General features: G+C 38.5%; 1 protein-coding gene and 1 long non-coding RNA gene across 8 annotated transcripts in view; one reads left to right on the top strand and one right to left on the bottom strand.

The window, feature by feature from the left end:
- The first annotated feature begins 450 nt into the window (after positions 1-450).
- LOC145554900 (uncharacterized) lies at positions 451-5,146 on the top strand. Its single transcript, XR_014090946.1, has 2 exons — positions 451-984; positions 1,082-5,146. It is a non-coding gene; the product is annotated as an uncharacterized LOC145554900 (long non-coding RNA).
- Positions 5,147-5,474: 328 nt separating this feature from the next.
- Positions 5,475-21,619, bottom strand: part of ncam1a (neural cell adhesion molecule 1a) — a 289,625-nt gene continuing 273,480 nt past the window's right edge. For 5 of the 7 annotated variants that reach the window (XM_008428576.3, XM_008428580.3, XM_008428582.3 and 2 more), the window contains 4 exons: positions 19,006-19,213; positions 17,607-17,723; positions 15,823-16,206; positions 5,475-11,055 (listed from right to left, as the gene is read on the bottom strand). In XM_008428576.3, coding sequence (XP_008426798.1) covers positions 10,935-11,055; positions 15,823-16,206; positions 17,607-17,723; positions 19,006-19,213 — 830 coding nt within the window. In that variant the 3' untranslated portion in view covers positions 5,475-10,934. The remainder of the gene's footprint in view (positions 11,056-15,822; positions 16,207-17,606; positions 17,724-19,005; positions 19,214-21,619) is intronic. The other 2 variants (XM_081615780.1, XM_008428585.3) reach the window with 1 other exon arrangement.

The raw sequence follows: 21,619 nt of genomic DNA, 5'->3' as shown, positions 1-21,619 counted from the left end.
TTAGTTTCCAAAGTAAATATTTGGCTTGCTACATAAATATTTATCTAAAAAATGTGACATTTATAGATGAATGAATAACACGGTGAAACTGTGACTTGACAGGCTGTGATCCAAATTATTTCTGTTAGTTTTTGACTGTGTAACTTTATAAAAAGCAGCTCATGATCCCATTTCATCTGTGGTTGTATGTTCAGGGACGGTTTCCTGTTGAAAGCTGAGCTTCCTCCCTGGTCTCATTCTTCTGCTAAGGAGAAGCCAGTGGTGGCCATGGGGACCAAGGTTAGCTCTCCTGCATGTGTGGTTCATCTCACGAAAAGCAGAAATGTTCATATTAGTGCAGTCTGAGGTGAATGTCTCTTTCCAGGAACAAGACTTCTTATTCACTTCTTTCAACATTGTCTTTCTTCTTGTAGCTCAGCCATAAATCCGATTTGTCGTGTTAGTTGTCTCAGTTTTCTATGTCACATTAAAGGAGGTGAATCTATTGACATTACTGAAAAGAAAATGTTGCATCGACTATTTTCTTTCTAAGATGTTGTTTTCCATTCCATATAATCCCAATAAAACGAATGTATTTTCTTATTGTGATCAATGACTTTGCGTAGTAAACACACCCACGTCTCCTGACGGGGCAGCTTGCCGATGAGCAGGACGTTCTCTTTCTGTGGCTTCCGGGAGAAGGCTTGAGAGAAACATAAAGTTTTCAGCATGGGAACGGAATAAGTCAGTCTGCTCATCTGCTGTGATGCAACTCGGATGTGATTTAAAGGTTGGGAAACAGAGATGAAGCAGAGTGTTCTGGATCGGTATGCACGCTTGGCTGCCTCTGTGCTCAGGCAAAGTGGGGGGAGGAGAAGCCGTGACGGCAGGAGCGGCCTGGAAATGAGGAAAGTGAGACGTGGCTCAGCAGAACCGGAGAACAAACATCTCTCAAATGATTGTTCCCCAGAAATCTGGGAGGAAGGAGGACGAAAAGAGCAGAAGGTTCCACTGCGCAAACATCATCTTAGATTTATTTCAAACCGAGCTGCAGCTCAAGGTTTGCTAAACTCCAAACTGCTTTCTAATCTTTTCCACAAAGCTGAGTTTGACGGGAAGCACGGCCTCCTGTTTCATCCAATCACTTCAGCTCAAGTGACGGCGGTTCGGTGTTTACAGCAGACGGGGAAAGGAAACCAGGTCGGTACCTAAGAGAAGAGTAAAAGTTTAATCATTTAAACATGTTTACTATCATAAAGCACAGGAAGTCGGATAACCAGCACTGAGAGATTAACATGAGCATAAAAAGATTCGTCTCCCTGGCGTAGATGTGTTTATTTCAGTCAGAAGAAAGAACTCTCTCTTTTCACTAAAATGACTTGGTACTCATTCTGCCAAGATGGGAATAAAATCTGAAATAAAATTAGGAACGGTCTGTTTCAGAGAGTTTCTGATGCTGGCAGGCGAGTTTTCCCATCACATTAAGCTGTGAGGAACATGTCTTTAGAAGCAATCCTTCAGAGACCTACAGCACCCCTTATTGGCTCCTCCGATTGAGAGTAAAACACCTTGAAAAAAAATTCTGCTTTTATTGCAGGAGCGTAATCTCTCAGGGAGACATTTTTTAAAAATCCCATCTATAATTGAACTAAATGAAGTCACTAAACAAACATTTACACATCAATAAATGATTGTTTCGAGGCACAGAAGGAAAACCTCAGACGCCTCCTGTTACACAGTCGGAGCATTAACAGTGAGGGCTATTTAACCATTCCCGTTGCACCATCCGCCTGAGCTGACCACGGAAGAAAGGCATTACCAAAACTCAAGTTACACCAGAATTGTGACCTCTGACCCCACAGGAGCTGAAAAGGAGGTTTCATGGATGCAGAGCAGGACCAGTTTGTCAAATGTCATCATTAAGGATTATCATCATCAAATATATGTGTAATGTGTAATTGAATGATTCTGTTGTCTGAGCTGCAGGGAGTGAGCGTCAGGCCTTTAGATCTGGGTGATGTGATGTGCTCCGTCTTCCTGGTTTTAGTCAGAATGCCTGCAGCAGCGTTCTGGATCAGCTGCAGCTGGAGGACTGAGTTTTTTTAGGCACAACTGTGAAAAAAGTGTTGTAGTCGATCAATGCGACTAACCACAAACATGGAAGAGTTTCTTATTTGTTAGTCATTTAATCCTGGAGATTTTCTTCGGATGACAGAAGGCCGACTTTGTAGTCGTCTCCATGCGTCTCAGGTCAGAGTTCATCCCTACAGTCAGATTTCAGCCTGATCTCTGGTTTCTAGCTGTAATAACTGAAGCTGCTTTGACTCTAGATTGTTCCACAGCATCACCATCCACATCGACTCTGAAGAAACTCGGATCATCTGAGTTACAACAACATTTAATTTCCCGTTGGGATAAATAAAGTAGCTTTGAATTGAATTGTGAATTGTGGGAGATGTGCTGCTGCCTTTTGAAGCTTTCTGCTCGTCTCTGTCAAGCGTGCCTGCATCTGTGGAGGGCAGAGCTGGACTTGCAGGTCAGCGTTCTTACAACATGCGTTTGTAGCTGTTTTCTCTGACAAGGGAACTAATGGCTGAAACGCGCTGCACATGGAAAGTTTGGCAAAGACAAAAAACTGCCACCAGCACTGGCTAATTAACTCCTTACACTCCACGGTGAGTAATGCCCTATTTAAACATGAGACAGTGGTGTGTGTTGAACAGCTTAACACAGGACTTCACTCTGTGTGTGTGAGATCAGACAGGTGAGAACCACGAGGCTGAGCTGTGTGTCGGTAGTTATCAGTGTGCAGCATCGGTCCGAGACCAGAGAGACGCACACTGCAGCATTGTTGCCGTCCGGGGGAGGGACGGCGCGGCTGAAAGGACCCTAATCTGCTGTGTGCAGATCTGGAGGGGTGGTGGGAGGGTGTGGGGGGGCGAAATGATGACGGTCTCCGTAGGAATGAGACGGAGCTTTGAGCCTGACGGCGGATTGTTTGGTTCTCCTGACCCATATGAAGATCTTATTTAGCTGCTCTTGTGAAGCAGAGCGCTGCTGCACTTGTATGGAAATGTAGTCGATGTTTGTTCAAGTGGTGAAAGAAGATTAAAGGAAATAAAAACTGGGTTTTAGCCCACAGAAGAAGGGAATGCATTTTAGTAATGCACTGCAGCACTAAAATGAGATCCAATGGGATCAATAAAAATCAGGCTTTCAAAAATTCTATCTAAATTATAGATACATATGACTGGATGAATGTGAAAGATGCTGGGTTTAAAATATTTATCATTTAAGGAACAAAGAATATGTAAAATGTAATAAGCTCATGAGAAGAAATTTCTGCATTTTTCTCTGTTTTTAGTGCAAATATCTTAATACACTTAAAAAAAGACAAAACTAACTTGCAAGTTACTGTTTAGCAAGAAATAGGAGCTTATTTTAAGTACATAATTAAGTACTTGTTCTATCAGTAGATAATTTCACTTATAAGAAATGCATTTTTCCCATAATATTAGTGATACAATCTGCTCATGGAATTGGTCATTTTTTATCAATATTAAGAAAATATTGGCTTAATACAAGTTCCTATATGTTGTTGAAAAGTTACTTTATATATCTAATTTAGTTTTGTCTTATTTCACTACAGATTAGACCAAAAATACCTGGTAAGATTTTGGGTTTTTGCTGTGCTGCTTTCAAAATTTTGCTTAATTATATTGTTATCCAAATGGATTTGAATACACGCGTCATAATGCAGCATCCTTCAGGTTTAGAATAGAATGTTTTAGAATTTATAAACCAGATATAAACAAGAAAACCTTTCAAATATGACATACATGTGCATAATTATATCACAATATCACAAGATCAAAGTCTATTTTACTTAGAACCACTTCAAAATAGGAAAGGCAAGATAAATAGCTCCTGATGTCAGCAGGTACGTCTAAATGGAGATTACAAATGACCCCAATTCATCAAGCAATAACTAAGTTTATGACAGGAGCTTCAGTCTAACAAGCAACTTATGTTTAGGTTATTTTTTTAAGATAATTTACGTATCATTTAATTTACATGCATTTAGGCAATTTTTAGGTTTCAAAAATTCTAATTCAACCAGTGAAAAACTAAAATATTTTAATCTCAACAGTTTTGATGAACACACTGAACCTCAACTACGATAAATAATTTCTGTCATATTTGCTAAATAAAATATCCTAATATTTATCTCCAAGTGTCGAAAAAAGGCCCGAGATCAGTCATTCAGGGTTAGGCCTATGTTACAACTGGGGCCATGCTGCCCTCTGGTGGTCAGTATGTAAAAGTGCATGTTGACCATGCGCTTTTTGTGTTGACCACTGATTTTTGACCCTGTTAAAAATCAGTCCCTGTAAGTTGTTCATGTGTTTGTCAAAGCATGTTTCTTTTGTTTTTCATTACTTTTACTCTGAAGGAATTTTAATCTAAGGATGTACATTATAAATATGTTAACAGTGGAACAATCGTTATTATTCTCCTGTGTAGAAATTCTGATTTTATTTTCCAAAGAACCTTTAGTTTCAATTTTTCACATCTTGAAGCAGAGCATTAACAGCTGAGGGTTGTTCTATACTCATCTGTTTCTGTATTCTCGTCTGTTATGGGAGTTGAACACATGCGACATGACTAAGTATATTTAGAATAAAAAGTACAAACTGAATGTTAAAATGTGTATTAATGTTTAAATATTAAAGTCTAATTATATGAAGGTCAACAGGATTCTGTTTTCATGTTGAGGTTCTGTTGCTCAGCAGACCTGAAGCTGTTACTGGACAGAACCTCTGAGGTTCTGATACGTTACGCTGCAGGTCATCCGGGTGAAGGTAGGGTGCTCTGTTTTCCCCTCACTCACAAGAATGGCAAATTTAGCCGTTTGGAACTATTCCCAGCAGAGAAAGGAGCTCACTGATCTGTTAAATATATGCTTGGTAAACTAGAAACAGCCTGCAAAGCAGCTGGCTGCAGATAGTCTGACTAATTAACCTTCTAAAATGAACTTGTTGAATGTTGTCCAGTTTTATTTCATAAAGAGTTGAACAGGAAAATTAACAAACTTGTGCAATAATTAACTCTGTGTAATTAGCAGATTTACTTGAAAATGTTGAATAAATGTATGGATTTTTTCTAATATAGATGTTTTTATTTTATATATTCAGAATCAAAATACATCCACCCTTTCCAGAAGCTGCAGGCAATATTAAAAACTTTATAACAAATATTAGGTTATTTAAAATAAATTAATTTGAATAAAATGTGACTGAAAAAAAAAGTAAAATTAAATTAAAGTTTCATTAAATAAACTGGGTTTAGTTTTGCTGTAACATGTAGAACATTTCTGACTGGAGATACTGATCAAAATCTGCTCAAAAATTTCAGTTTGTTTCTTACATTTTCTTTTACGCTGAGCTCATTATGTTTTAATAGACCAAAAATAAATACATTCTTCACAAAATATATATTTTTTTCTTTTAATTTTATTGAACACAAACATTTCTGACAGAATGCAAAGTCAAAATGTGTTTTCCTTCAGTCCTCAGTTAGTATTCTGTATTTACACCAGGGAATAGTGAGCAGACAGACACTCAGACGGAGGAGAAGCACACTGAGCTGCTGTTTACGGAAAGAAAGACTGGAGGACAGAAAGTTCTGGATCAATGACGGCGACCAGCTGCTGGCAGCGGAGGCTCCTCTGAGCATGATGGATGTTACAAATCCCTCTGCTGTAACGTGAGCACAGGACCTTGGAATGAAATTTTCATCTTTTTCTTTTCCCGATCAAAAAAAAAAGGAAAAACAAGAAAAAGAAAGGCAAAGCGGGATTTTACAGAACAGAACCAAGTCCTTCTGTTTGGTTCTGGGTAATGAAGAACAAAAAGAACAAAAAAAAATCACATAAACCAGCAAAAATGATCAATCCAGACATTTTAACAACTTTTAAGGCATGAAAAACCAAACAAAAAAGCAAAACAAAACAAGACAAAATGTCATTTTTCACACATTTCCAGGCAAAATTAAGTCAGTTAACTATTTTTTGTTTTGTTTTAGAAGAGACCAGAACAAGTTCCTCAACATTTGAAAAGGATAAAAACATGAAGAAAATAAATCTTAAAAAAGAAAAAGGAAATGATTCATGCTGTTTCTGACAAATTTGATCATTTCTGGAAACATAATTTATATGTTCTTAGGTTGTCCACACTGTTTTCGCGTGGTGCTAGATTTGAGCGTTAAAACGTTTAATATCTCCTTTTGATTCGTTTCATTGGTTTGAGTCTGTGTACTTTTGGTCATGGCTAACCTTCCTTAAACAAGACTGCGGCCAAGTTAAAGTAAGGTTCTTAGCAATAGTCTTTCCCTTGAAATATTTATTATAAAGGGATGAATGGACAAAATGTCCAAAAGGAAGCAGAATAATGCAGCCTTACAGAACATCGGAGAGGGTTTGAAGAAGCTTCATTTACAGCTGAATGGAGCAGCGAAAGAAAAGAAACTGACAGGAGGAAGTAAAGGGGAAACTTCGGAGTACAGAAACCAAGAGGAAGGGAATGCATGGCGTCGTTTTTCAGTCTAAAGGCACTCAGCCGGACGTCTCTAAGCTGCTGACGGCGGGTTCGGCGCTCGCTACCGGCTACATCACAATCACATTAAACGCTCAACTCTAACACACAAGGCTCGTGTGTTTGCTATCCACACTGAACCAGCTCCAAGTCTACGGGGGAAACAACACTGTACAGAAAAAGACCTGACTTCTGCTCCCCTTTTTAATCTTTGAAATGCAGAATTTTAGAAAAAGGCAGATGTTTTATTATCAAGAGACCAAGCTCATTTTTATCAAGATGATTTTCCCACCTCAGGCAGAACCTTCTGTTTTCCATCAGTTTAAGCTAAACCTGAATATCTCTCTGCTTGGTGGTTTGCCATCAGAATCTTTAGGACTTGTGACAGTTTGGACTTTTTGGAAACAATTTTTAAATAAAGATTTTTGCCGTTTAAAACTTCTGAAATCACGCCTGACTGTGTTCAACAGTTTTTTTGCAACAGCACCTTCACATTTATTGGCCGCCTTAGTAAAGATGCTAAAAGGTCTGCATAAAATGTCCTGCAGTAACCCGATCTCACTGAAAAAAGTGAAAAGTCCAGACTTTACTTTATTAAGATTTATTCATCGGGGAACATTTCTATGTTTTTATTTTATTTTATCACTTTTTAAGAACATCAAAATGGAGCTTTGGAAAAAGTTGTACCAAATTTTTAAAAATCCTAAAAAATTATTTTTAAATATTGAAAAGTTTGGGCTAGTCGCTTTTTTTTTCTTTGAAATATCATTCATTTCCAGATTTTTGAAAATTTTAACACCCACCTTATATAAATAGCATGTTCTGTTATCTTTCTTAGTTTCCATAGAGACGGGCCTCTGTGACTCTTCATATTCAACTTATGCATTATGTTCCTTGACAGTACGATCAGCTTAACAGTGTACAGAATTGGTAAATAAATTAAGTACATTTATTTCATTATCATTTTAAGAGTTACCAACACTTGTTAAAAAAAAATGTTTTTTTAAGGTGGGATTTTTTTTTTCATCACTGATTAAATTTCCTGAAATTTCAGGTTGGATAAATGAATTTTGAGACTTTCTACCAGGAGAGCCAATAAGTTTGGAAGGTGCTGCCGTCAAAATAATTTCAAATAAAACATATTTAAAACTTCACACATTTCATAAAGCTGCTAGAAGGAAAAACTAAAAGTGAAACCGATTTCTTTTTTTTTTGCAGTTGTATGGGCTGATCTTTAAAACAATTCAATAGAAAGGCTAATAAATGACATACGCTGCTCAATAATTTACTGCCTGACCAGATTTAGACAAGCCCCTTCAGATTTGATGCCACAAAACGAAAAAAGAAGCTGCAAATATCCAAAGTTCCAGTTGAATTCGGTTACTATGTCAACAATAAATATGATAAAAGAAAAAACAAACTCCTGCTATGGAGGAGCCAAATACAAAGACATAACACACGTGGATCTATATTTCTAAAAAGAGTCATAAGAACAACTACATCTCAGTCCAAACTGACTCCATGTGTCTGTAACCTCTTAAGTCACTAAAAGTCCAAACCTACAGTATGTGTAAAAACCACTTTAAGGAAACCTCAGGATAAATGTGACACACGTGTGAGAGAGAAGGAAAACATGTACATTTTCAGAACTCAAAATGCAAAAACGAATGAGAACACATAAAGGTGTGGAATTCACAGAGTCCTGCTGCATCAGAACCGGGTATGTTACTGTCAGCGGGATTCCACCATCTAATTTTACTGTATTTGACATTTTTATAAAGAATCAGCCGACCATCTGATGATGAAACCTCAGAACTGAATGACTGCCCACAAACAACTCGGCTGGATTAATGAAAAAGTAGGTCACACCGCCGGTTTCAATTGAGATTTTATGGACATAATGTTTTTGTGCACCTGCAGAAAATATCTATATTTGTGAATCAATTTTGTACAAATGCTTAACAAATTGTTACAAATGCAAAGTTCCAAATGAAAGAAACCAACCAGAATAATTACTATGGGTTGATTTTAGAGCTCCCAGTAAATATGGGCTCAAAGATGGGTTTAGTTCTTCTATAAAAAGTAAAATCGGAATTAAACATGACATTTTTTGTTCAAAATGTTTTGATGCTTGGTGCTGGAATTGTAAAAAATTAATTGAACAGAGTTGTACAATTAATATTGTATAATATTCTGTACAACTTATTGTACTGTAAAAATTGTACAAATCCAAATGTTTTCAATGCATGGGTAATTTCTAATTATAGACAAACCTTAATTTGTCACTTTATTTTAAAAGGGATACAAAGCTTAATTCATGAGTAGAACACATTTTTGACCTAGTTTGTCCGTATACATGTATTTTAATACAAGATGGAGAACTGCAAATAGTGTAACGAGCTTACAGGTAAATTTACTCACATAAGTAAATTACTTAAATGGTAGATTTTAAATGAGGTTCCCATAATTTACATCCTGCAGTGCAGGTTTTCATTGGTCCAGTTCATGTATATTCATCCGAGGCCCATTATATTTGGCTACACAATATTTAGTTAAGGTTAATGAGGAATTTTAAGGAGAGTTTTAAAAATATTTAAGAGATGAAAACAATTTAAGGCATGAAAATTGGAATTTAATAGGAGCCAATCAGAAAGAATGAAGTTGGGATTTAACTGATCTGAAAAAAAAATCTAAACAAAAACATGAAGGCCCCCTGAAAATTGAGTCCATATACAGGTTAACACACAAGAGTGGATAACTAAAGGATTTGGCTTAAAAATTTCAGGCTTATGGGGGAAAAACTCAAAAAACATTTTATGTTCTAACTGTATAATTTATTAAAAAATAAAATAAAACATGTAATCAGCTTTTGAAGAGCAAATGCAAGACACTAACAACGCATGGCGACCAAACCCACCATGCTGTTTGTCTGAAGCCAGAAAATGAACCAAAAGAAAAACTGAGGATTGGAAACTCAAAAATCCAATATTTTTTCAACCAATTAATGTCCCACATGTTGTGCTAACAGCAACACTCTTCAGTATGGAAGTTGAGACTAAGTGATGTATACTAAAGTCTATAGAGTAGTCTTTTGAATATCAGTAAAGTGTTTAAAAATGACATTGAGCTCATTTTGGCTGCTACTTTTAAAGAAAGGGATTGAAATTTCTTCTGAATAAAGGAAGGCTGAAAGTTTTACAGTAACGTTGCTTTGTTTTATCCTCCCAAGCATTCAATCTCTGCCACAAAACAAGTTGAATTTAGAAATGTAAACCTTCTGGGCTCAGATTGAAGATAAGCGATTGAAGATAAGATAGGAATCTTTATACTGTGGTATAAAGCTATTAATGCTAACAGCGCTAATTGCTAATATAAGAAGCTAAAGTTGGCTAATATTTGTGTGTGAAGCCCTGTTTCACCGCGTGGTGACATGTTGCCTTTGCTCCAAATATAATTGATTAATGATGTCTTAAAAAGCTAGAAAATAATAATAATAATAAAAAAACATTTTGAATGCATTTATCTATAGTTGCTGAAGAGAAATCGGAATTGGCTTACTAAAATTACTATTCACAAAACTCTGATAGATGCATGTATAAACAGCCTGCAAACAGACTTAAGGAGGAAAAAAAAACAAGACATTAACTTTTACGTGAATATTTCTCACAATCATTTTTCCATTTTTTGGGAGCGTGAAGATGAGATGAAGGAAAACACAGGATTAAGAAGCAGAAAAGAACAAAACCCGATCACATACGAATTTACAGAAATACAGCAACTTCGCAACAAACCCACATGCTTCAATAAAGACATTAAGAAACAGCTAAATAGGCAGTGAGAACAGCATTTAAACAAAAAATACAGACAAAGGAAAAATAAGACCCATAATCCATCATCACAATAATGAGAGTACTGCATAAAGAGTAGTAGAGTCGGTCTTACATTTGTGTGCATCTTAAAGGCAGTAAATCTGTGAAGTAAAGCTACAGTTCATCCAAGTTTATCTAGAGAAAATATGTAAGATGCTGATCTGCTTATTACGTACAATAATGGGTGACATGACGTATGAATACCTAATGTTTTACAGTGACTGATTTAGGTGGATGTATTGGGAACTAAGGCGTCGCATGAGGTTTATCACTCCTGCTCATATTCCGGCAGAAACACAGATTTTCTTTGTAGTTTATATCTTCTGAGTTGCTGCTTTATTTTTTATTTTTTCCTAATGTAGTGGGGTGGTGTGTGTGAAATTGTTTTGAAGTTTCAGTGACTGTGACCACCCCCGTTTTTAACCTGTAAAGCCCACACCCCAACCTGCACCCCTCCCCCCCTCCCCCCCGCCGCTGCCCCGGCTGGAGGACATTATGCTTTACTTTCGTTGCCGTTCGCCTGAGGAGCCTCGTTGGGGACCGTCTTCACCTCGGCCGTGGCGTTCTTCACCTCCGGCTCGGCTTTGGCGTTGTCGCTCTTCACAGTCTTCCCGCTGCGGGCGACAGCAAAAGGAGCGAAAGAGGAAGAAGGAGATTCCGTTAGAATCGACGAGGCTCTCTTTTCACAGCCAAACTGTCTTGCCTTTTTGTCTGATTCCTCAAAGGAAGGAAAGAGGTGAAAACATGCAGGATGCTTTGAGGGAATTTGTTGTTCTTGCTCCTGGAACTGAATGCATTTCACACTTAATGGGATTGAGCTCGCTATCCTAGCCGGGCATCAGACAGGAGCACATGGATGTCACAGCTACTTCCCAGGAACAATGAATGCTGATGTGGAATGACACACAAGGCCGGTACAGTAGACACAGCGCTGGAGGGAGGGAAGGACCGAGGCGCGGCCTACAACAGAGACTACAATACACCAGAGGATTACATGCCATCTGGACTCAGCTGAGCTCAGACACAATGGGAACAGACTTTGAAGCCACACATCACTTTTTTTTTTCCAGTCTAAAAATGTGTATTTTTCCCCTGTGCTGTCCTGCCTGCCGCCTTTCAAACAACTGCTCTGATCCTCACGTTTTTCTGTCCTGTCCACCGATTAAAAAAAAAAAAACCTCATAAAATTCTTGTTTAGTTTCGTTCTGCCTTGCAGAAATACTAAACACACGTTTTGTCAAACTTTAGTGCATGCTGCTGGGATTATATGTGAGTGAAAGAAAAATGACTTATGGTTTTATCACTTTTTTTTTTAACAAATAAAAATCTGAAATGCATGATGTGGACGTGCAAACAGAACCTTTAGTCGGTACTTTGGAGAACTGGAACCAGATTTGACTGCGATTGCAGCTGCAGGATGTTTCTACCAGCTCTCCACGTCCAGAAATCAAAGTTTGAAATGTTCTTTGTGGAACAGCTCAGGCTCAGTCAGACTGGATGGAGAGGTTCTACTGTCAAACATTTTCTACTGGATTTAAGTCTGGACTTTGACTGGGCCATTTTAGCCTGTGATAAAGCCATACATTTCAGCAGAACATGTATCGGTATTTAAACACATTTCAACATCGTTTTTAAAGAACTGAAACATTATGTGTAAAACAAAGAATCACTAGTTAACATTTAAAAGAAAATCTGTGTTAAAAATGCTCCAGAGTTGAACGCAACACCAAACTATGCCTGATATAGAAAACAGCAAATGATAAATCCATGTGCACACTTCCATAATGATCAAGACTTCTGTTCATTTTTAATTATGACATCTGTCACAGAAAATGTAACTACATGACTGTCACTCTGTTTGACCCTGTTCCCTAATTCTGCGTCTTCTGATGGAACATTTTTTCGCCCAGCATCTTACTTGTGCGTGTCAAAGGTAAATGTGATGAATAAAAATACAGATCACACGTTCCAGGTTTGCATTTGCAAAACATTTAACAACTCTGTTTCCGTTGCCTTTAGCAAAGCGGCAGCATTTGCTACGGCTGCAGGATATTTACACAAGAGTCTCATAAGAGCATTCAAGACAGATGTTTGTTTATTTTAATAAAAGATTACATTTAAACTGGAATCCTGGTTCAGTCTTTGAGTTGCCAAAAACCTTTGCATTTCCCTTGTAACTTTTACTTAAAAAAGGAACAAAGTACAATTTAAATTGATATGTCACCATTCCGGATTCCAGCTTTTAGCATTTATACGGTCTGCAGATTTTTTACCATCTGCAAACAGAGAGGTTGGAGCTGACGTAGTCTACGGCAGTGAAAACGGCAGCTCTGATGGAGGACGGCACAGCGGGAGCGCTCTGCTTCAGGCCTGTCTGAGCTGTGAAGGAAAATCCCTCCAATGACAAGGAGGCTTTCATCACACTGATGTGGAGCTGACAAGCTCCCTGCGCCCAAGTTGCTGTAAACGCTTCGCTCTTCATCACTGACATCCTCCCCTGAGCAGCCGAGTGAGCAAATTAAGAGATGGAGGAAGAGGAGAAGGACGAGTGTCTCTCAGGAATTCATCTCCTGCTACAGTTTTCTCCTCGGCTTCAAAGGCTGTCAGGAATCAGCAACGTCTGCAAACTACGGAGCAGGATTCAGAAAAATCAGCTCCAACATCCCAGCTGCTGGTTAGAGAGCTGACCTATCAGGGAGAAGTGTGTGGGGCCCAGCCACGAGGAGGCGGGGACCAGAAACATCCGCAGTGAGATCACATTGGATCAAACTGTGATCACTGTTTCCTTTAAGGCAATGAAATTATCTTGATTTATTGCCAGAAAAAGATTTTGCTACCAAAAGCTGCCTACTTTGACAAAAAATATTGTCCAACAGAATTTGCATACAATTTTGTCCATTTTATTGTTATTTTATTTTAATTTGTTTTTGTTATATTTTATTTCATTTTTTAAATGTATAATTTGCTTACATTTTATTTACGTTTTTAATTCAACTTTATGTGTTTATTTCCAAATTATTGATTTAACTTATATTTTCATCACTTAAAAATGACTTATTTTAATTTATTGCCTTCCACTATGTTTCTTATAAATGCATAGTAGGGAAGGTATGAGCCAACAATATAGAGATATTTCACTATTTACCTTTATTTAATTAGATTTGTTTCACTCTATTTTTTTATTTCATCTATTTTATTTTAGATTTCTACATTTTACACTTTACTGCAGTTTCTATTCATTGTAATTCTATTAACTTTAATATTTCAATTTCATTTCATCATGTTTTTTGTTGCTCTATTTTACATTGCATGTGTCATGAAACTATGAATTTTACAAGGCTTTCTATTCTTTTTTCTTTCATTTTATTTATTTTTTAAAATGAAAAACATACAAATACTAAACTGGGATTTTATTTTATTTTTTTAAAACTGCCAAATGCAGAGATTTGTTTTAGTAATTTATTTCAATGTTTTGATGAAATATATATATATTTTTAATCTCTTCATCTTTTACTTTTTTTTTATCACACCTGTTAAATCTTTTCCCACATTGAACTACACGTTAGCCTTAACGTGGAGGCCTGCGGCGCTGAGCGCTAACGAGCCGAACGGTGGGAAGATGCTTGTTTCTGTGAGGTTAATAAGCAAACAGGTGGAGGTGGAGGCAGCGGGTGGAGGGTGGAGGCATGCAGTGACCGATGGAGAACATCTGGCAACGTTAAAGGAACTTCCACCCTTAAATGGTCCAAAAACTGACCTGACATCCACAAGAGCTGATGTCCAGACTTATTGTTTTTAGATTTCCCACAATGCATTGTTTTCTCACACAGATATAGACGTCAGTCTTTAAAAAAAAAAAAAAAAAAAGCCACAACGAATGCTATAAAATTTATAAATATTTACTGTGTAACAAATTTCTCCTAACTTTTGAAGTGTGGGACGTGTCTGCAGTCGCAGCTGTGCTCCTTCTTAAAAAATGATTAATTCAGGTAAAACAGCTCCTGCTGCCTCTGGATCTCTGCCCACAGCTGATGCTTATTGGATCCTGGTACCAAGCCAACGGCCAAACATATTTCAGGGTGAGATGGAGGCAATCAATATCTTCCACAGGTCAGCAGTTTTAACAGGGACTGATGAAATGTGATCGTCGTTTCAAACTTTCTTCATACTTGGCCTCAAACTTGGGATCTTTAAGAGCAAGTTTTTTTTTGTTTTTTTTTGTGAAATATTTGATTGGTTGTATTTGGCTCCAGATTTTAGCTTCTTAAAATCAAATCTCTGCCAATGAAAAACTGTTTAAATGCATTAAATCACAGTCCAGCAACGTACAGAAGCTCAGTGAGTTAAATGTCAGTGAGTTTCAGGGAAATGGCAACTCAAAGGTGAATCTCTGCAATGTTTCATGAACATTCATGGGATTTCTGTAGAAATGTGAACTTTGGACGCTGACATCACAGACATACCTGTCAGGGATATCTGTACTGCTGCCACATGCTATGAGATGCTGAACATGGGGACATGGAAGATTGTTTTTTGTTGCGTTCCCTCGCAATAATGTACTAATCAGTTCATGCGGCATAACTGGGAACTGTCAGCCTTTCTTACGGTGGCCATCATACTTTCTGCTATTATATAAGGTTGTCGTAAGGTTTATCCATCTATGTTTATATCTTGTGAAATATCAGAAGTTTTATATCTTTTTCTTTAGGATAGAAAAGCGCCACAAACCTGTGATATAAACATAAACTTTCTGTAAGAAGGAAATTAAGAAAAAAAATACATCCAAACTACTTGGACTATTTCTGAGTTATTATCACGAGGTAATCAGTCATCTGACAGTTTTGATTGTGTCTCTATTGTGTTGAAAGTCTGAATGGTTTTAAGGGAAGTTTTCATATGCAGTTCCATCTCAAACTTACACAAACAGACATAAACATGCAGTGAATAAAAAACTGATTTGTACCAGAGAGTTAAGAATAAACACGCAGCTCTTTAGATGTGCATATATTTTAAATTTTAAATTGACATTTGTGAGGGAACACAAAATAAATATATTTTCCCTATTCAAAATTTAATGCATTAAAATCTGTGTAGTTAATTATTTGAAATGAACCTTTAAAACAGGCAATATAAGCCATAGTCATAAGAATTAATCCACACTATGAGTTCAATTAATCAGTTTCACTTTTTGAATGGAATGAAATAAAAAAAAGCTTTTGGATGTTGCTGTAACGGACTGAGGCGCAGCAGCACCTCTGTTCCGAGCAGAACCATGCATGTGGGAAAAACCGTTTAAGGGTGAAGTTCTCTTTAAAAGATGGCAGCCCTCATGAAATGACCAGAACAAATGGGAGCAATAAAGGAAACGGAGATGTTCATACTCATTTTGGGTTGATGTGGTGGAGTCTGAGCATGGGGCACAGCGGGCATCGTTGCTCTGGCCGTCTACTTGTAAGTCCTTACTCTGGGTGCTGCTGGGGGTTCTCACTGACTCACACGGGTTCTGAAGCCTGTCGCCATTAGTGGACGGTGGGCTAACTGGCTCTAATACAGGAGGGCTGGAGGCAGGGGCAACTTTTGGAGCGTCGCTGAGGTCAACCAGGGGTCCGACGCTGCACTCTGCTTTAGGTGAATGGGAAAGGGCTGCAGCGGTGTTTTTAGGAGAGGAGTTAGTCTGTGGCGTGCTAACGCTCCCTGTAACCGAGTTAGCAGCAGCTGGGGGGAGTTGGTTTACCGCCGTGTTCGGGGAGTCGGCAGCGGCAGGTCTGTTTGGCAGGAAGTAGCAGGGAGCGGGGGGGAGAGGTGGAAGAAGGGAGGGTGGACACAGGAGAGGAAGCATAGAGCCAAAAAATATATATATATGAAAAAAAAAAGGGTAGAGTGAGAGTGCAAGTCAGGGCAACAACAAGGTTTTAAGTGCTTCTGTGCTTCAGTGGAAAAAGTAAAAATCTATACAGTCAAAATGTTAGCAACAAAATATTGGGAGGGTAAAACACAAAATAATCAAAAGAATGGACAAGCAGTTTTCCCAGGATGAAGGAGTCGGTCTCCAGCTCCTGCTCTGAGCTTTTACAGAAACTAAAGGGATTCTGTTTGGTACAGAAACAACATGAAGCCACAGAAATCCAACGTCACCTGGACCTTAAACCTGAAGAGCTGAAATGATTCTGGCAAGTCACCAATCATTTTCTCCACTCTGCTTGTTAAACCTCCACAGCAACATGTTTTTGAAATGTTAGGTAGCGAAGAATTTGTTATGAATGTTCCTTCAAACAGTTTATTAATCTATACTACACAACGAGCATGAAAACAGCTAAGAGAAATGTGGCTTCTCAGCCTTTAAGCTGTACATCAACTAAAGTATTAATACCCATTAAATTTTTAGGCGTTTTTTTCTTAACACTAAAGCCTGAAATTTAAATAAATTTCATTAGGATTTAATGTGACAGAGCAACACAAACTACAACATAATTATGAAATGGAAAGAAAAACGAGAAGTTGCCTGATGACTGCTAATGTGTGTGCAATCTAACCTCAGTACAGACAGAGAAAACAGGCTGAATTTATTTTCACATATATATTTTGAATCATGTGTAAATGTCTTCCTGCTTTATAACTGTGTAGCACTTTGTGTTGTCCTTTCACAAGAAATATAAATGAAATACACTTATGCTTGTGGTTGGAATATGACAAAATCTGGAAAAGTTCAAGGGGTCTGAATACTTTTGCAAGCCACTGTGTATTCATGAGTTAGAATGGCCAAGTCAAAGCTCAGACGTTAATCCAATTAAATAGTTGTCGATGTGCTGCAAAGATTCGGAAGTTGTAGTGTGTAGATGAGCGAAGCTGGAAGAAACCTCCACAAAGCTGCTGTTAAACGTCGACACAAACAAAACTATGAATTATTTCTCTTCCACTTCGTAGCTACTAAATGTTGGTTTATCACATCAATTCTGATATCGTACACCAAAACCTGAGGATGTAATGTGACGAAAGGTTCAATGGGTATGAATACTTCCATACAGCTCTGCTTTTATATGTGAGTTCAGTCTTATTTTATCTGAAAATCCTGCATATTTAAGCCGTCCATCCATCCACCAATTAAGTTTGTAGACTCGGTTTTGGACCGTCTCTCAAAGAGCCAATTAAAGCGCTCGGTTCTCACTCTGGTTCTGTCAGCGGGGTGGTCTCATTGGGCTCAGTGGGACCCCCTCCTTCTTGGTTCGCGGTGTTTTCTTCCTCTGTTCTCACTTCCACAATCGGCTCCTTAGACTCGTCCTTCCTGTCGTCAGAAAGAAAGGGGAAGAGCAAACGGACGCATAAATTCAGGCGTGTGTTTGTGAGACGTGAGGAGGTCTCAGTTCAGTCAGGCAGCTCTTCACTGCGGCCCGGTAACACATGGTCACCTCACGCAAATGATCAGCGGCAGTGTAAAACAAATGAGCTCAAAGATTCAGACACACACACACGGTCTGTTCGGCTGTCAACCGCTCTGTCTCGTTCACTCAAGCCAATATTTGATCATCCTCCGCCTCCACCAACCTGCGTGCTCTGATTGCAGGTTCCCCCTGGAGGGCTTCGCCGCCGCCACACTCGGCTCTGATTGTGCTCGGCTTTAAAGCGTTCGCTGGCAGGGAGCGACATGTTTGAGATCTAAAGGTGCAAAACATCTCTGCAGATCTCGCCGCTGCGACTCGGTTCACAGCGTGGCACAGGCTCTGAAGAAGTGTTTTGCGAAGGCTTTGGTTGAAATATTTATTTGTTGTGTGCATTGCCTCCATAAGGAGAAGCTGCCAAACATATTGAGGTGAATTCTTGATCAAAGTACTGCGTTCTTTTCAGGAAGGTTGCATTAATAATTACGCTGCTCCAAACATTCCAGCATTGTCTGTAATTCCTAATCATTTGACGTGATTGAATTTCACATTCCTTTTTCGAGAAACAGCAGAAACCTCCACTATTACTGGTAAAATGATTAGGCTGTGTGAAAAGCCTTAAAGTAAATGTGTCTGTTAGTTTAGCAGAATAATCTCACTCTGCATATTTTAGAAAAATGAATCCTTTATTTTACAATAAAAGGTATTTTTAATAAACTACTGCTGCCACATTTTTTTTGTTTTACCACTAACACTTCTCATTTTTACTCTAAAACTGTAACTATTTTTTGCCATTTTTACTTTCTTCAAATTTTCTGAACTAGTGATTGTACTCATGTTAAGCAGAGTGAAGGATGTGTAATGCTATGGGCCTGTTACAGTGGACTGCATTATGAACATTACGACAAGTTTTTAATAAAAGTCTGATGTCTTCCACATCAGAAGACTGAGAGTCTGCTGTGATTGGGTCTTTCAGCGGGATCATGGTCATCTGGCAAAATCAACTCCACCGTCCTCCAACGGCACAGGGAGGAGGAGGCTAACCTCCATTAAACAGCTGCATCTTGGGTTCACCAAGTCACCATGACAGTTTGTGCATCTTGACCAGAATTTTCAGAGCATGTCAGATTACACTTTTTCTTCAATAAATCCAGAAGCAGGGAGCAAAATCACAATGTGTGCGCTTACGAGAACGCCGCCTTTCCCTCCTCGATGTCCTTGCTCTTGGCGCCCGGGCCGGCTTTCCCGCAAACGTTGACGGCGATGCACATGAGGAGGCCGCACTTGTTGAGGAAATAGCAGGTGACGTCCACGGCAACCAGCAGCAGCAAGAAGACAACGATGAGGATGCCCACGATGGCGCCGGTGCCGAGTCCTGAACCGCCGTCTGCAGTGTCTGAAGAGGAAGAGAGAGGCAAAGGGGGGGATACGAAACCCACACAAGACAGAAGAGAAAGAAGGGTTTCAGCACAGAGGAGAGAAGAGGAGAGGGGGGCAGCCAGGAAATTAGACAGAGGACAGACATGATGAGAGGCGATGAGGGATACGATGAGTCTCAATGAAGATGTGAAGCAATCAGTTGGAGGAATCACCAAGTATATTTCCCCCCCAAAAAAGGTAACACTTTATTTGAAGGGGTGTGCATAAGACTGACATGACATAACACCTGTCATGAACATAAAGGAGTCTTTATGAAAGTTTATGACAGTTGTCATGAAGTGTCATTCAATAAATAATGACACTTAATGCAAAGTTGCTCTAAAAGTTGCATTAAAAGTGTCAACTTTGCATGATTTTGTAAATTATGATAATTTAATGCAAAGTTCGCACTTTTAATGGACTTTCAATGCAACTTTGCATTAAAAGTGTCATTATTTACTGAATGACACTTCATGACACCTGTCAAACATTCATAAAGACTTCTTCATGTTCATGACAGATGTTATGTTATGTTTATGACAGTGCCATGTCAGTCTTATGCACACCCCTTCAAATAAAGTGTTACCAAAAAAAAAATCTTCCACTCCATCTTTAGGAGGGAAATGTTGTACTTTCTACTCTATAAAATTCACTTTTAAGCTTTTAAAACATGAATCTGTGAAAGGTGAATCCATGAATAACTTTTAGTTGTTCTGCAGCAGTTTTCTTGCTTTTTGCTCCAGGAGTCTGAACAATATTTGGGAGGAGAAACCGAAGGATTTAACATGATGTTGCTGACACTCTTCATACAATGTTTAGTCTTCAGTCGATACTAAAAGCTTTACTGGCTTTAGTTTCCAGCTCTTTTTGGAAGAAGTCCTGCATGGATTCCAGACAATGTTAAGAACAGAGTCTGGACTGAATCCAGCATCGTTCCTCTCTCCCACGTGTCCGAAGCAACCTAAACCACAGTGGACTGTTCCAGGTGCTGACATATTGTGCAAAAAATAATTCATCATCCCCTGGGATTTTTGTGATGCTCCACTTATTTTCGAATGGCATGGGATAACACTGGAAGATATTTATAGCAGCATTAGTAAAACACTGCAAGATTGAATTTAGTTTTCTGTCCAGAGTTTCATCTGCAGAGCCTTACTTTAGCTTCGTAGTTTACATACTATATCTAGTGCTCAGTATTAGAAAAGACACTTCAGTGTTTAGAATCTGAGCTAATTTGCACATTCTTTCTTCAGATGGACTTTGAGTAACAAAAGGATCTTATTCAAGGTTTAAACTGAAGAAATAAAACTGAATAAATTCACAAGACTGATTAGCACCCAACATTACAAATAACTGATAAAAGTAAACTTTAAACAAACTAAAAAAACAGGACCTTGGGGCACTAAAACAGGTTATTTTATTTTAATGTAGTACCATATTGGGACTTGATATCTACAGGTCTATCAGAGACTTTGTTTCTGACCAGGTTCAGAGTCAGAGCAGGCCCCATCTCTGGCGCTCCACTGGGTTGTGTATTTAGCCCCCTACTGTCCACTCTGTACACCAATGCCTGAGTCAGCAAACCCACGACAGTGACGTTTAATTAGAGACCACTATGGCTGAGCTCATCTTTGGTGGGGATGAAATGCAGGGAGGAGGTGACCAGGCTGGCGGCTTGCTGTGCTGATAAAGAGGCTATCCCTGACTTCTATTAAGAGTCGCTGTCCTCGACTCGCAGACGCACTGTGAGACCGAGAGACAGTTTCTACAACAGTCCCAATAACTCTTGTACTTCCCCTGGAAGATTTATCTCATCTTCACTAAACTTTAACTAATTTCTTTCAAACAATATTACACAAGCAACACTGTTACATAAGTAAATTTTCCACAGTGTATTCCTCAGGGGTAACGCACTGTAAAAAAACAACAAAAAAAACAACTAAATACAGGGATAAATTTAGAGGCCGAGTGAGACTCAGATGCAGTAAAGGCTGTTTCCTCGAAGCACTGAGGTCTGCTCAGGATCAAAAGCTCATCAAACTGTCTGGAGAGAATGGGAGCTCCATTCTGCTTACTAAATCACCTTTACGTTCATATAAGACATTTGTACTTTTATACTCAGTGGTCCAGAACGGCAGTGCTGAGCTGCAGCATAAATCTTTGTATCATCAAAGGCTAAAACCTGCATCTGTCCAACAAAATATTTCTGTAAAATAATCTTGCTTGCAGTTTTCTGTCCTCACAAACAAATGTTCTGCAAGGTGACGTGGTGAATGTACTGTTTGCATTCATTTTAATGCAGCAATAAACAGCTTGAAAAACACTATTATATAACACCTAAAGCAATACTTCTGCTTTAATTGGTTAATTACTTCAGTAAACG

Source organism: Poecilia reticulata, chromosome 14 (genome assembly GCF_904066995.2).
Source record: "Poecilia reticulata chromosome 14, P_reticulata-male-v2, whole genome shotgun sequence".
Lineage (NCBI taxonomy): Eukaryota > Metazoa > Chordata > Actinopteri > Cyprinodontiformes > Poeciliidae > Poecilia > Poecilia reticulata.
This window is presented reverse-complemented; position numbering and strand designations above follow the sequence as displayed.